The sequence below is a fragment of the Calonectris borealis genome, chromosome 2, assembly GCF_964195595.1.
Source record: "Calonectris borealis chromosome 2, bCalBor7.hap1.2, whole genome shotgun sequence".
Lineage (NCBI taxonomy): Eukaryota > Metazoa > Chordata > Aves > Procellariiformes > Procellariidae > Calonectris > Calonectris borealis.
The window spans coordinates 73490822-73505478 of NC_134313.1; the positions used below are offsets into that span (position 1 = coordinate 73490822).

Here is a 14657-nt window from a genome sequence, read left to right on the forward strand (position 1 = left end):
ATGCTATTTGACAGAACATGATCTGCATTAACTCAAGACTGTTTTGTCAGTTGAGAATAAACAGAATTGTTTTATTGTAGTGAAACTTGTATCGTAAATATAGAAATATGTAGGAAATCTATAAGGGGGTGAGGGATTTACTAGTTACAGATGACAAAAACTTACCTTGACATTGCCTTCCTGCTTTATAGTAGATGTTGAGTTTTTTACTTATTTAAACTAAGGCAATGGTCCATGCCTAACCTGAGTATACATTGCAGGTGTTACCTGTAATTCTCTTAAGCTGGGTACATTTAGGACATGGAAGCCCCTCTATCTATACATTTATGTTCTGGTTTATAATGTGCTAATTTTACAACTTATTCTTTTATATAAGAAGCGTTTGTTACTATAGGTATATGGGATGTAATGAGGCCTTCATGATGTTGTGGATTTCTCTGAAAAAAACATAGCTGAAACATAGTGAATTATAAGAACTGTTATTAAACATAATTTTTGTTTTATAGGTTATTCAGCAATAGTTATGAACTCCCGTTTACGAGCCTTAGGTGGGAGGATAAATAACATACGAGCATCAGAACTACCAAAAGAGAAAACCCGATCAGAGATAATCTGTAACGTCCACTTTTTGGATGGCTCAGTACAAAGCTTCAAAGTCAACGTAAGTTTGGAAAACTACTTTTTATTAAATACATAGAAATTTGTTTGAAAGCTGAAAATCAAATGTGGGACCCTGAGGCATAGGATTTCCAAAAGATGTTGAAGATGTAGCTTTGCCATTACAAATTGCAGAATTACTGGTTATGAAATGGATTTATGAAAGTGCTATTTTAATTTTCTTTAAAGTCAACCAACTGAAATGTCGTAAAAACATGGCACGCAGATTGTATCTGGAAAAAGGTCTCCTGTATGATATGGGAACCATGAAGAAACAGATCTAGTGATCATTATCAGCTATGAATAAGTAATTCGTATTTAAAGGGGACTCCCAAATTTGTGCTCCTCCTTTTCTCCCATCAGAGGACTGGTAGTGCTAGAAGGAGGAGGCCTTGTAAATTCCTGTAGTGATGTCAGTACATATTTTCTGAAATGCAAAGATGATGTAAATAGTGAAGACATCATGGCTTTGTAGGACAGTTCTGTTCAGTCTTTTGTACTTCAATGTAGTCTCTTTATCTGGGAGCGTGAGGGAAAGGGGGATTATTGGAGATTTGTACTCTACATTTTTGCTGTATTTTATTCTGTAAATATTTTGGTTTATAACCTTCAGTACTGATTAAAAGTATTAGTTTATTTTTAAATGAAAACAAAAGAAATACCTTCACTCCTCAATCAATTTTCAGTTGAATTCAGAAAAACTGTGGATGAATTTAAGTATAATCATTTGAATTTGTGTATATCATACTTGTTTTACCCTATTTGAGAAGAAGCGTTTTGCTGAGGAAGCTGTGTTGTTGGATATCTTGGATTATGCAATGCTTTCTTATAGGAGATTCAAAACTTCACCTGAAAACTGTATTTTCCTAAGTATTATTACAGTTCTCTTTGCAAACTAGTTTTATTTTTGAACTTTGTCTGTTGGATGTTTATTGAAATAGAAGTTATTTGATAGGTAAACAGATGATTTTTGTTCTAATTCTAATTATTTTCATTCTAGTATATACAGAATTAATACCATATTTTAGTATATATTCTATATATTATGTATTTATGTATATTTATATACATCTATATGTGTGTATATATATGAAGTAGCTAACATTGGGGTGTGGGGTACAAGAAGAGTAAGCATATAAGAGAAAGAGCAATACATTAGTATACAACTTCCATTGTTCATCTCCAGCACGCCCTATAGGATTGCCTTGTCTGTCAATGAGCTAGCATAATTGCCCTCCCTACCTGCACAAGGACCTTTGAAAAATGAGGAATTTAAAACTTTTTAAAATCCATGCATAGTAGTATATTCTTCCTTATAAACAAGTGTTTATGCAGCTTTAGATTTAGCGCCTGACCTGAAGTCCAGCACTGTACAAGTGAATTTTGTGCTTCTCATTTCATCTTTTAAGCAGTGAGTGCAATATGATAAGTGGGAACGATTTTAAAACTCCGGACCCAGCTGATTTCTGTCCCTGCCTTCAGCGTACCCCCAGGGTATCCCTGCTGTTACCTCCTTCGTACAGGAATCGGAAGGGCCTCCTTTACTGCAGCTGTAATGCTGAACTGCCGTAGGGGTAATGCAGGACCCGCTATTGCTTTATTGAAAAGAAGTGGGGAGCGTGGCTACCCCACTGTGTTATGGGCTAACGCAAGGAAGAGGTTTACCAGAAGGTTTATGTTCTTCGAGTACTGAGCTTTCATACTGGTACTGAGGGAGCCTGTGCTTATCTGCCAGGATGGCCTTTCCTGATTATCTAACCTTGGTGAAGGGAATGGGGAAAAGCAGAATACTCAAAGCTTGGCCTTCATCCATTTAATACCATAAATGGAATCAAAGACTCCTCCCATTCTAATGACAACAGAGTGAAAAGTACTGAGCATTGCTTTGTCATGTAGCAGCTATCTGAACACAGAATTCTTACTGTAAGAGGATTTCTTTCTTTCAAAGGCATAGGGAGATTATATAGAAAAATAACATCAAAGAAAAGAAATATCAAGGGTAAGAAGAAACTTGAGAGAAATTTGCTTTGGGTTTAAGCAAATAGATATTCCTAAGCTGTCATTTCTAATATCTTGTTGGCACTGCACAGATGCTCAAGACTAGTAAATTTGAGGTGGATTTGAATTTAACACAAAGATGATAGATTAAATAGTCTAAACTTACAACCTGTTGACACACTGAAAGGAACAACTTACGTATTTTGAAATTATGAACTAGTACTAAGTGACATCTTTAAAATGATGGCAGAACATTCATGGTATCTCCAATTACTGAACCTTTTAGAGAACAGGGAGAATAGAGATATGACTTTCTTCTCATTCTGTAGCAACAGGATCTTTATAGAACCAACACAGCTGATTTTCATCAAACTTTGTAAGCGAACTGCATGGGCTTATGAAACTGTCAAAGTTATAGCTATAGGTGTCTCTATCATTCTGCTAGATGGTACTTTCTTTTCCCAGTGGTTGTGTCTGCAGCAGTGTGAATGAAAACCAAATATCCTAAAACTGGGCAAAGAAAGAAGGAAGATGGATTTTGCTTATGGAAATAACGTGAGGGACTTTCTATCTACTGAGAAACCTGAAGATAGCTGCATAATTTTATTCCTGCAAATTTGTTCTTATTAAGCGCTTATCCCAAAGAATATCAGTAGCCTGACCAACTGTAAATAAAGACTTAATTTCAAGAGAGCAGTTCCATTTTTCTCCTGGATTTTTGGCTTTGGCAGGGTAGTGAAATGATAGGCTTTTTTGTTCGTTGTTTTTATTTAAAGGTGTTTATACTACAGTTTTGTTGAACCTGAAATTCGTATTGATGGTATCACAAAGAGTTAATCAGTATAACTTGTAGTATATAACTTGCTGTTCTTAGGTCATCATTATCAAGAAAGTACAGATGGGAGTACAGAGATACACATTCCACTACATTGCTTACAGTCCAAATAGAAATGTACGTTAACTCTGCAAGGCTGAAATGGCCTTTCTTGCCTTTCCCCCATTATGTGTCTCAGTATTTAGATGGAACATGTCCAAAGGCCAGGCAAAGAATAGAAGGTGCATGTAAGCTAAGAGTTGGAAATGTTCTTCTTTCAAAAACACATTTGAGACGAAGACTTGACTGCACTTGGTACTGAGTGTTGCACTTGATTTTAATTATATCTAGGTTTTCTTGAAGCCTCCCAATAAATTTCAGGTGTTTGAATTTTGTGATGAGGTTAATTCACTTCTGTCTCTGATGATACCTCTGTCTTGTTCTAAGGCTATAATGCATGAGCTTTCCATACGGGGAAAATGTTAGTTGTCATTCTAATATATACGCAATGTGCTCACGTACCATGTTTGGGTGTGTTTAATAGGTGTTTATAGAGCAAGAATGCAAATTTATTTGTAACTTTTGGTATAAACATGCAGGAATTTTCCATTATTGCTCTACTTTGACTCATTTACCAGGAATGACTCCTTGGGAAGTATGCCTCTCAACTTCCAGTAAATTGACTTTTATGAAGGTATAAAATTTACAGTGTCAGATCACTTCTCTATTGCATTGTCTTTCTGAGTTGACGCATATGTCTTAGTACCTGTGATTTTTACTTTTAGACTACTTGGCTTTTAGTAATAGGGTTTCTCTCTAGAAATAAAATGATTAGGCAGTAATAATGAGAAGTTGCATGACTTGAAATTCAAATCGTAAGGAATGTTTTTCCTTCCTCACCATCTCAGTTAAGCTCCTTCTTCCAGTATTTGAGAGGAACATGATTGTTACAGTTAACACCAACAATTACTATTAGTATGTTTAAAGTAATGGGCAAGTCTTAAAGGTTCTTTTTGATTGTGGGTGTGAGTTTTATAATTTTAAACCGCTCATAGTAAAATGCAGTGCTGCAGAATTGTTGGATCTTTGTCACGAAGTTTTCCTACTGGATATTGTTTGATAATACAAGACAGTTTAGTGCTAGTCTGTGTCCCTGCATGTTGAAAGAACTGCTGTATGAAGTTTCAAGCTGGCAACAAATATTTAGTTTTATATTGAGGCAGATAAGTATAGTGTATGACTGGAAAACAGTAAGACAGTATGAAATTTGATGATGCCTTTGAGGACAGTGAGAAAGTGATCTGACCTACAGCAGGCTTGTTAGTCTTAGCCCTTTGTGGGGCCTGACTTTATAATAAATGCTGAAGGAAAGAATTAGTGGAGGAGAGATTTTTCCGAAGTTAGAACTAGAATGACTAACCTCATGTATATGTTTGTTTTAATCATTTTTGAGGCAGAGGAAATGCAGTGGGTGAAGACTCTGTGGGCTTGGATAAATATTTTGTATGACCTTTATATAGGAAAATACTGTGCTGGAGTGTATGGCATCTAGAAGAGTTATGGGATGGGCAGGGAGTTGCCTCAAGAGGTGGCAGTAGATCTTGCTGAAAAGGAGAGGTTAAACAGTGCAAGGACATTAATAGAGTTCTTGACTGTCAAATTTCATTAACATGTTGCTATTGAATCTTTTTTAGTAAATGAAAAATGTAAGGTTTGAGGCATTATTAACAATAAAAATATACAGGAATATGACGTAGCAGATAGGTTATCTTGAACAAGGAGTAATTGCAGTGAGGGAAATCAGTAGTGTAAACTAATAGCTTTCATAAGATGAGTTAATGTTTTTTTTAAGCTTAATTTTCAGTTGCAAACAATAGAGGAGGAGAGCACTGGTAGTTTGCAGGCTGAGCTGCTCATGTGTTATCGTTTTGAAAAACGTGAACACTATTATGCACCAGGCAGGAATCTTCAGCCAATGTCAAGGAAATATTAAGACTGTTAGTCTTGGCATCGAGGCTATTAGAGTACACTGAGACTGTGTTGGAATGGATGTCAAAATTCAAAAGCAGTGATGTGACATGCGTAGTCTGCCTCACTTTACACCTAGATCTCAAAACTGTTTATGTGCAAAATAGATTGAAGATTAGAATCATAGAATAGTTTGGGTTGGAAGGGATCTTTAAAGGTCATCTAGTCCAAGCCCCCTGCCATGGGCAGGGACATCTTCAAATAGATCAGGTTGCTCAGAGCCCCGTCCAACCTGACCTTGAATGTTGCCAGGGATGGGGCATCTACCACCTCTCTGGGCAACCCCTGCTAGTGTTTCACCACCCTCATTGTAAAAAATTTCTTCCTTATATCTAGTCTAAATCTACCCTCTTTTAGTTTAAAACCACTCCCCCTTGTCCTGACACAACAGGCCCTGCTAAAAAGTTTGTCCCCAATCTTTCTCATAAGCCCCCTTTAAGTACCAAAAGGCTGCAATAAGGTCTCCCCGAAGCCTTCTCTTCTCCAGGCTGAACAACCCCAACTCTCTCAGCTTTCTTCATAAGAGAGGCGTTCCATCCCCATGATCGTTTTTGTGGCCCTCCTCTGGACCCATTCCAACAGGTCCATGTCTTTCCTGTGCTGAAGGCTCCAGGGCTGGATGCAGTACTCCAGGTGGGCTCTCACCGGAGCAGAGTAGAGGGGCAGAATCACCTCCCTCGTCCTGCTGGCCACGCTTCTTGGATACGGTTGGCCTTCTGGGCTGTGAGCGCACATTGCCGGCTCATGTCCAGCTTTTCTTCCACCAGTACTCCCAAGTCCTTCTCGGCAGGGCTGCTCTCAATCCCTTCCTCCCCCAGCCCGTATTGATACCAGGGGTTGCCCCGACCCAGGTGCAGGACCTTGCATTTGGCCTTGTTGAACCTCATGAGCTTCACATGGGCCCACTTCTCGAGCTTGTCCAGGTCCCTCTGGATGGCACGCTGTCCCTCAGGCATGTCAACTGCACCACTCAGCTTGGTGTCATCTGCAAACTTGCCAAGGGTGCACTCGATCCCACTGTCTATGTCATTGACATTAAACAGCATCGGTCCCAATAGGGACCCCTGCAGGACACCACTCATCACCGATCTCCATCTGGACATTGAGCCGTTGACCACTGCCCTCTGGATGCGACCATCCAACTAATTCCTCACCCACCGGCCAGTCCACCCATCAAATCCATACCTCTCCAGTTTAGAGAGAAGTATGTTGTGGGGGACCATGTCGAAGGCCTTACAGAGGTCTAGATAGACGACATCTGTAGCCCTTCCCATGTCCACTGATGTAGTCACTCCAGCATAGAAGGCCACTAGACTGGTCAGGCAGGACTTGCCCTTTGTGAAGCCATGCTGGCTGTCTGGAATCACATCCCTGTCCTCCATGTGCCTTAGCATAGCTTCCAGGAGAATCTGTTCCATGATCTTCCCAGGCACAGAATCATAGAATCATAGAATCATAAAGGTTGGAAAAGACCTCTAAGATCATCGTGTCCAACCATCAACCCAACACACCACGCCCACTACACCATGTCCCTAAGTGCCTCATCTACACGTCCTTTAAATACTTCCAGGGTCGGTGATTCAACCACTTCCCTGGGCAGCCTGTTCCAAGGCCTGACCATTCTTTCAGCAAAGAAATTTCTCCTAATGTCCAATCTAAACCTCCCTTGGCACAACTTGAGGCCATTTCCTCTCGTCCTATCGCTAGTTACTTGGGAGAAGAGACCAACACCCACCCCACTACAACCTCCTTTCAGGTAGTGGTAGAGCATGATGAGGTCTCCCCTCATCCACTAGGTGGGTCACCTGGTCATAGAAGGAGATCAGGTTGGTCAAGCAGGACCTGCCTTCCATGAACCCCTGCTGGCTGGGCCTCATCCCCTGGTTGTCCCGGACATGGCTTGTGAGCGCCCTCAAAACGAACCGCTCCATGATCTTCCCCGGCACCGAGGTCAGGCTGACCAGCCTGTAGTTCCCCAGATCCTCCTTCCGGACCTTCTTGTAGATGGGTGTCACACTGGCGAGCCTCCAGTTGTCCGGGACCTCCCCTGTTAACCAGGACTGCTGGTAAATGATGGAGAGCAGCTCGGCAAGCTCCTCCGCCAGCTCCCTCAGTACCCTTGGGTGGATCCCATCCGACCCCATAGACCTGTGAACGTCCAGGTGGCGTAGCAGGTCATTAACTGCTTCCTCTGGGATTATGGGGGGTTTATCCTGCTCGTCATCCTTGTCTTCCAGCTCAGGGGGCTGAGTACCCTGAGGATAACTGCTCTGACTATTAAAGACTGAGGCAAAGAAGGCATTGAGTACCTCAGCCTTCTCCTCGTCCTTGGTGGCAACGTTCCCCTCCGCATCCAATAGAGGATGGAGATTCTCCTTGGCTCTCCTTTTGTCATTAATATACTTGTAAAAGCATTTTTTGTTGTCTCTCACGACAGTGGCCAGGTTGAGTTCTAGCTGGGCTTTTGTCTTTCTAATTTCCACTCTGTACGACCTAACGAGATCCCTGTACTCTTCTTGAGTTGCCTGCCCTGTCTTCCACAAGTGATAAACTCCCCTTTTTTTCCTGAGTCCCAGCCAGAGCTCCCCGTTCAGCCAGGCCGGTCGCCTTCCCCGCCCGTTCTTCTTACGGCACATGGGGACAGCCTGCTCCTGCGCCATTAAGACTTCCTTCTTGAAGAATGTCCAGCCTTCTTGGACCCCTTTGCCCTTCAGGACTGTCTCCCAAGGGACCCTCTCGACCAGTGTCCTGAGCAGGCCAAAGTCCGCCCTCGGGAAGTCCATGGTAGCGGTTTTGCTGGCCCCCCTCTTTACTTCATCAAGTATCAAGAATTCTACCATTTCATGGTCGCTGAGTCTAAGCCGGCCTCCGACCACCACATCTCCCACCAGTCCTTCTCTGTTTGTGAACAGCAGGTCAAGCGAGGCACCTCCCCTAGTGGGCTCGCTTACCAGCTGCGTCAGGAAGTTATCCTCCACACACTCCAGGAACCTCCTCGACTGTTTCCTCTCTGCCGTGTGGTATTTCCAGCAGACATCCGGAAAGTTGAAGTCCCCCACGAGAACAAGGGCTAGCGACTGGGAGACTTCTGCCAGCCTCTTGTAGAATATTTTGTCTGCCTCCTCATCCTGGCTAGGTGGTCTATAACAGACTCCCAGCAGGATATCTGCCTTGTTGGCCTTCCCCCTCATCCTTACCCACAAGCACTCGACCTCATCATCACTACCATTGAGCTCTAGACAGTCGAAGCACTCCCTAACATACAGGGCTACCCCACCGCCTCTCCTTTCTTGCCTGTCCCTTCTGAAGAGCTTGTAGCCATCCATTGCAGCACTCCAATCGTGAGACTCATCCCACCATGTTTCCGTGATGGCGACTAAATCATAGCTACCCCGCTGCACAATGGCTTCCAGCTCCTCCTGTTTGCCGCCCATGCTGCATGCATTGGTATAGATGCGCTTGAGCTGGGCTGCCGATTTCTCCCCTGACATTGGCGAGGTGAGACTGACTGGCCTGTAGTTCCCTGGGTCTTCCTTTTTCCCTTTTTAAAAATGGGGGTTATGTTTCCCCTTTTCCAGTCAGTGGGAACTTCACCGGACTGCCACGACTTCTCAAATATAATGGATAGTGGCTTAGCAACTTCATCAGCCAGTTCCTTCAGGACCCGCAGATGGATCTCATCAGGTCCCATGGACTTGTGCACCTTCAGGTTCCTTAGATGGTCTCGCACCTGATCTTCCCCTACAGCTCTTCACTCTCCCAGTCCCTGCTTTTGCCTTCTGCGGCTTGGGCGGTGAGGCTTGAGCACTTGCTGGTGAAGACCAAGGCAAAAGAGTCATTGAGTACCTCCGCCTTCTCCATATCCTGGGTAACCGGGTCTCCCTTTTTATTCTGGAGAGGGCCCACATTTTCCCTAGGCTTCCTTTTATCCCCGATGTACCTATAGAAGCTTTTCTTGTTGCCCTTGGCATCCCTGGCCAGATTTAATTCTACCAGGACTTTAGCTTGCCTAACCTGATCCCTGGCTGCTCGGACAATTTCTCTGTATTCCTCCCAGGCTACCTGTCCTTGCTTCCACCCTCTGTAGGCTTTCTTTTGGTGTTTGAGTTTGTTCAGGAGCTCCTTGTTCATCCATGCAGGCCTCCTCGTGTTTTTGCCTGACTTCCTCTTTGTTGGGATGCATTGCTCCTGAGCTTGGAGGAGGTGATCCTTGAATATTAATCTGCTTTCTTGGGCCCCTCTTCCCTCCAGGCCTTTGTCCCATGGCACTCTACCAAGCAGATCCCTGAAGGGGCCAAAGTCTGCTCTCCTGAAGTCCAGGGTAGTGAGCTTGCTTTGCGCCCTCCTTGGTGCCCTAAGGATCTTGAACTCCACCATTTCATGGTCACTGCAGCCAAGGCTGCCCTTGAGCTTCCCATTCCCCACCAGCCCCTCCTTGTTGGTGAGAACAAGGTCCAGCATAGCACCTCTCCTTGTTGGCTCCTCTACCACTTGGAGAAGGAAGTTACCATCGACGCATTCCAGGAACCTCTCGGATTGCTTATGCCCTGCCGTGTTGTCCCTCCAACAGATATCAGGGTGGTTGAAGTCCCGCATGAGGACCAGGGCTTGTGAACGTGAGGCTGCTCCTATCTGTCTATAGAGGGCCTCATCCTCTCGGTCTTCCTGGTCAGGTGGCCTGTAGCAGACCCCCACTGTAATGTCACCTGTCCCTGCCTTCCCTTTAATCCTGACCCATAAGCTCTCAGTCAGCTCCTCATCCATCCCCAGGCGGAGCTCCATGCACTCCAGCTGGTCACTGACATAGAGGGCGACACCCCCTCGTCGTCTCCCCTGCCTGTCCTTCCCAAAGAGCCTGTATCCTTCCATTCCAACACTCCAGTCATAGGAGCCATCCCACCACGTCTCTGTGATGCCAGTAAGATCGTAGCCCTGCAGAGGCGTGCGCACGTCTCTAACTCCTCTTGTTTATTCCCCATGCTACATGTGTTTGCATAGAGGCATTTAAGTTGGGCCCCCGATGAAGCTGTCTTACTGGCTGGGGCTCCTTTGTGCTGCTCTTCAGGCACTCTCCTGCTGACCTGTGATCCTTCTCTCCAGGCTTTGGGCATCTATTGCTGGCACTGGCCTCAAACTGGTAGAAGTGGGATGGATTGAGGTTCCCCTCCCCCAGCAACTTCAGTTTAAAACCCTCTTCACCAGCTTGGCAAGCCTATGACCGAAGATGCTCTTCCCCTTCACTGACAGATGGACCTCATCAGCCCCAAGTAGACCAGGTTTCACAAAGCGAGTCCCATGGTCTAAGTAACCGAACCCCTGGCTGTGGCACCAGTCCTGGAACCATTTGTTGACTCGCCAGATTTGACTGGCGCTTTCAAACCTCTTCCCTTTGACTGGCAGGATTGATGAAAAATCTTCCTATGTTCCAGAGTCCCTTACCGCCATTCCCAGGGCTCCGTAATCCTTCTTGATAGTCCTCAGACTGCTCCTGGCTGTATCACTGGTGCCCACTGTGCAGCGTGAGCTGTGTGGTGACTTTATTTTTAGGTGTATAGGCTGAAAAATAATTCAGGTGTTTCTTAAATACAGATTTTTTTCAGAAAAAAACAACAAAAACTTTCAGCTTCAGGAATTTTAACAAATGAAGAAGACTTTAACAGTTTAAAATGACATTTTGTACTTTAACTTAAATTTCTGGAGTGCGTGCTTGATCTAGGCACTGTGGAAGAAACTTCGTGCTTTTAATACCAGAGAGCAAGAACTGGAGCCACAGAAAAGTAGTGTTGAAAATTGCTTTTGATAGGAAATGTGGAGAGGAGGAAGAGAAGGAAATAGTAGCTCCGTAGGTGGAGGAGACTAGCCCTGGCTGAGCAGCTGGGTTTAGAGTTGGGAGACCCATGGGAACATTGCAGAGAGAGAACTGCAACTGCTGAGCAAGAATGTTGTAGCAGGGAGCTTGCTTGTCTTTACAGGGGAGCAGTGAAAAGACTTAGCAATTCATGTGTGCCGGGGGAGGGGAGGGGGATGCAATTGTTACAGGATGAGGAGAGAGAAGGTGGCATCTGAATTGGGGTGAAGGTCCAGAAGCGTGAAAAACGAGAAGGGAATTAGGAGATAATGCTGTTGCAAAGAAAGGAGACTGAAGGGAGTCAGAAGTGTTGAAATTCAGAGAGAAAATTAGCAGAAGAATCTGGCCTCTGTGTCTTCTGCCCCGTTTGTAATGAAACCTGAGATGCCTGAACACTTTCTTTCAATAAAGTGTATGTTTCATCCCCTGTAATTACTGCTTTTGATCACAATATCACTTCAGTTGCTCATTTAGCTCGTGTCGGAAGTATGCACCATATATGTGCAATCATGCTTCTGAGTTGTGCAGGTGTCATGTGATGTCACTTGAAAGTGTTTTCATGTTCTGCATACAAAAACACAACCCTGGGGAAACGAATATGGTATGTATAGTAAGGCAGTGCTAAAGGTGAACGTATTCACATCAGGAAATGCCCATTATTTCAGAGGGTTAAGGTGGCATCTGCTGTTTTCATAGGGCCCTCTTGTGTATATATATGGATAATCTCTGATCGCAAATCTCATTCTTTATAGTGGAGCCCACCTCATTGATGGTGCTGGACAGAACTGCCTGACAGATGCACAGCACCATAGCTGCGTGTGACGAGGAATGCTTGGTCGTGTGGTCTTTACCTGTCACTGAGATTTCAGTTTCTAAGCTGGATCTAGGTCTACACTTTCAGAAGAAAATTGAGTTTGATCAGTGCCATGGTTTGAATATCCCAAGGGACAGTAGCCTGTTCGAAAGGAAGAGTGTAGGAATATGCAGCTGGGGAAGAAGGAGGGGACAGAGCTGCTGCTTTTGATGGCCGCACAGACTTACATGCCTGAGTGGGCTCGCATTTATTGCGAGACCTCAACTGTTTTTTGTGCAAGTTAAACAAGATGGGAGGCTGTTGGAGGGAAAAGGGTAGTCTCATACGTAAGACAGTCGAGTGTTGTCTACATTGTTTTCTTCATATGTGACTTTGCTCCAGAAAAATGGGCACAGCTTTTCACAGGAGCCAATGGATGGCTGTTACCTTACCTTGTATCTGATGTAGAAACACTGACCATTCAAATCACAAATGAGCTACTAGGAGTTCTGCTTTAGCAGTAGGAAGTGTTGGATAATATTCCATCCTCCAAAATAAGGTAGCCAAGTGGGTGTCTTCTGCTTGAATCTTTGTTCATCTTTTCCCATCTTTTAAATAGGAAGAATGCTTTTATGACATAAGGGAAGACTATGGAATATGTTACTATTTAAAGCACTCAATTACAACAGTGTGGTACCCTGTTTTAAAAAAAAAAAAAGATAAATCTGTCTTCTGAACAGGACTTGAGTGTTGTATAATAAACAAGGTCTAGACAAAGAGAATTGAATACAATATTATGTTCTTGGCTTGTTAAGTGAGCACTCTTATGCACTGAGTAAGACTGGGGCCATCCACAAAAATGTGGTCACTATCATGCTTATACATTAAGTCCTTTGTTTCAAGAGATTGTTTAAGAAATTAAGAAATTTGTTTAAGAAATCAGAACTTAATTAAATCAGAACTTAATTTTCAAGAAATTTGTTTCAGAACAAGGTGCTTGTCTTTTGCAGTCTAAATAATTTTCCTCTGGTAAATTTTTTTTTTTGCATGTGTGAAGTTTATTTCTGCTTTTCAGAGTGAGATTTGGAAGATCATATGAAAAATTAGTTTGCTGTAGTTTTTTGAATAGACAAGATACCAAGCAAACTGGCCTGATTTTTGTTCTGTCCAGCAATTTCGTATATAGAAATCTAGACCTAAAATGCCATATAGCTTTGCAAGCTATTTATTACATATTAGCATATTTAGGATTACAATCTTGTTGAGGGGTTTTTGTTTGTTTCTTTTTGTGGTTGGTTTTTTTTACATAGAATTGCTTCACAGTGTTCTTTGGCAGAAGTCGGTTGATCTGCTCTCCACAATGCCATAGCATGGAGATACTTATTTGGTTTGGGGAAAATTATACCATGCTTACGCTTCTGGATCTCTGCTGCTTGTGTAATTCCCTGTTGCACCAGTTCTTCTGTGATACCTGTCTTGAGGGACGTCTAGGCAGAAAGTGGGGTGCTGAATGGCAGCTGAGCATGTGGAGGCTGAGGGGCAGGTGGGAATTCATAACAGGATGTTATGGCAGGAGCACAGCATCCTCCTACTTTTTTTCCCCATCCTAGTGTATACTGATTTTGCCTTTTGACAGCTGACGTGGGAACAGAGTGCGCTGCTTTGGTGGTGATGGCAGGGGCCAGAGCAGCCCCATGTGGCTGTAAGCCATCCTTGCAGGCTACAGCCCTGGACAACGGCATTGCTCCTAAAGACTGTGGTCAAGGGAGAGGTTGTCTGCTTAAAATTAAATTGCTGGACCGACCTCAATGGCTTGAGTTCATGTCAATTCATATTATGAGATTTCACATGCCTAATGTATTTTGGAAAGAAAGCCTCTTTTTAAAAAAAAAAAAAAAAAGATACTTTTATCAGAATAAAGTTCTTATCGCTGAGAAACTTTGAACTAATGAATTAGCAGCTATTTTTATTCATGAGTTACATTTTTTTAAAAAGCAAATTTATGTCAATTAATTATATCTTAAAATGTGTAAGTGTTGCGGAGTTTCACTTCTAAAGTTTCCTTGTTTTCAGAAACAAGACACTGGACAGATTTTGTTGGATATGACTTATAACCAGTTGGGTGTGACGGAGAAGGAATATTTTGGTTTACAGCAAAATGAAACTTCAGTAGATTCACCTGTAAGTATAGTAAATAATAAATGTGTGTGCATGTATATGTGTGTATACATATATATACACACGTATATGCATACACATGTATGTATACACACATACATGCACACACATACACATAAATAAACAGTATTTATTTGTAAATATTTTTAATCTATCTAATAGTTTTTCATTTCACAGCGATGGCTTGAACCAAACAAACCTATTAGAAAACAGTTAAAAGGTAAGACTTGTTTTTAATATCTTGATTGTACCTGTGTAGTCCTGCTTTTCCGTGTTCCTATGAGTAGAATAAATACAGTTCTTGTAAGTTAGTGCATCCAGATGGTAGACTTCCTTTACCT

At 42.9% G+C, this 14657-nt stretch overlaps 1 protein-coding gene across 2 annotated transcripts in view; it reads left to right on the forward strand.

The window, feature by feature from the left end:
- Window positions 1-523: 523 nt before the first annotated feature.
- The window catches only part of PTPN3 (protein tyrosine phosphatase non-receptor type 3), a 101756-nt gene continuing 87622 nt past the window's right edge, over window positions 524-14657 (forward strand). For both annotated transcript variants that reach the window (XM_075142347.1, XM_075142348.1), the window contains exons 1-3: window positions 524-661; window positions 14212-14319; window positions 14494-14536. In XM_075142347.1, coding sequence (XP_074998448.1) covers window positions 524-661; window positions 14212-14319; window positions 14494-14536 — 289 coding nt within the window. The remainder of the gene's footprint in view (window positions 662-14211; window positions 14320-14493; window positions 14537-14657) is intronic.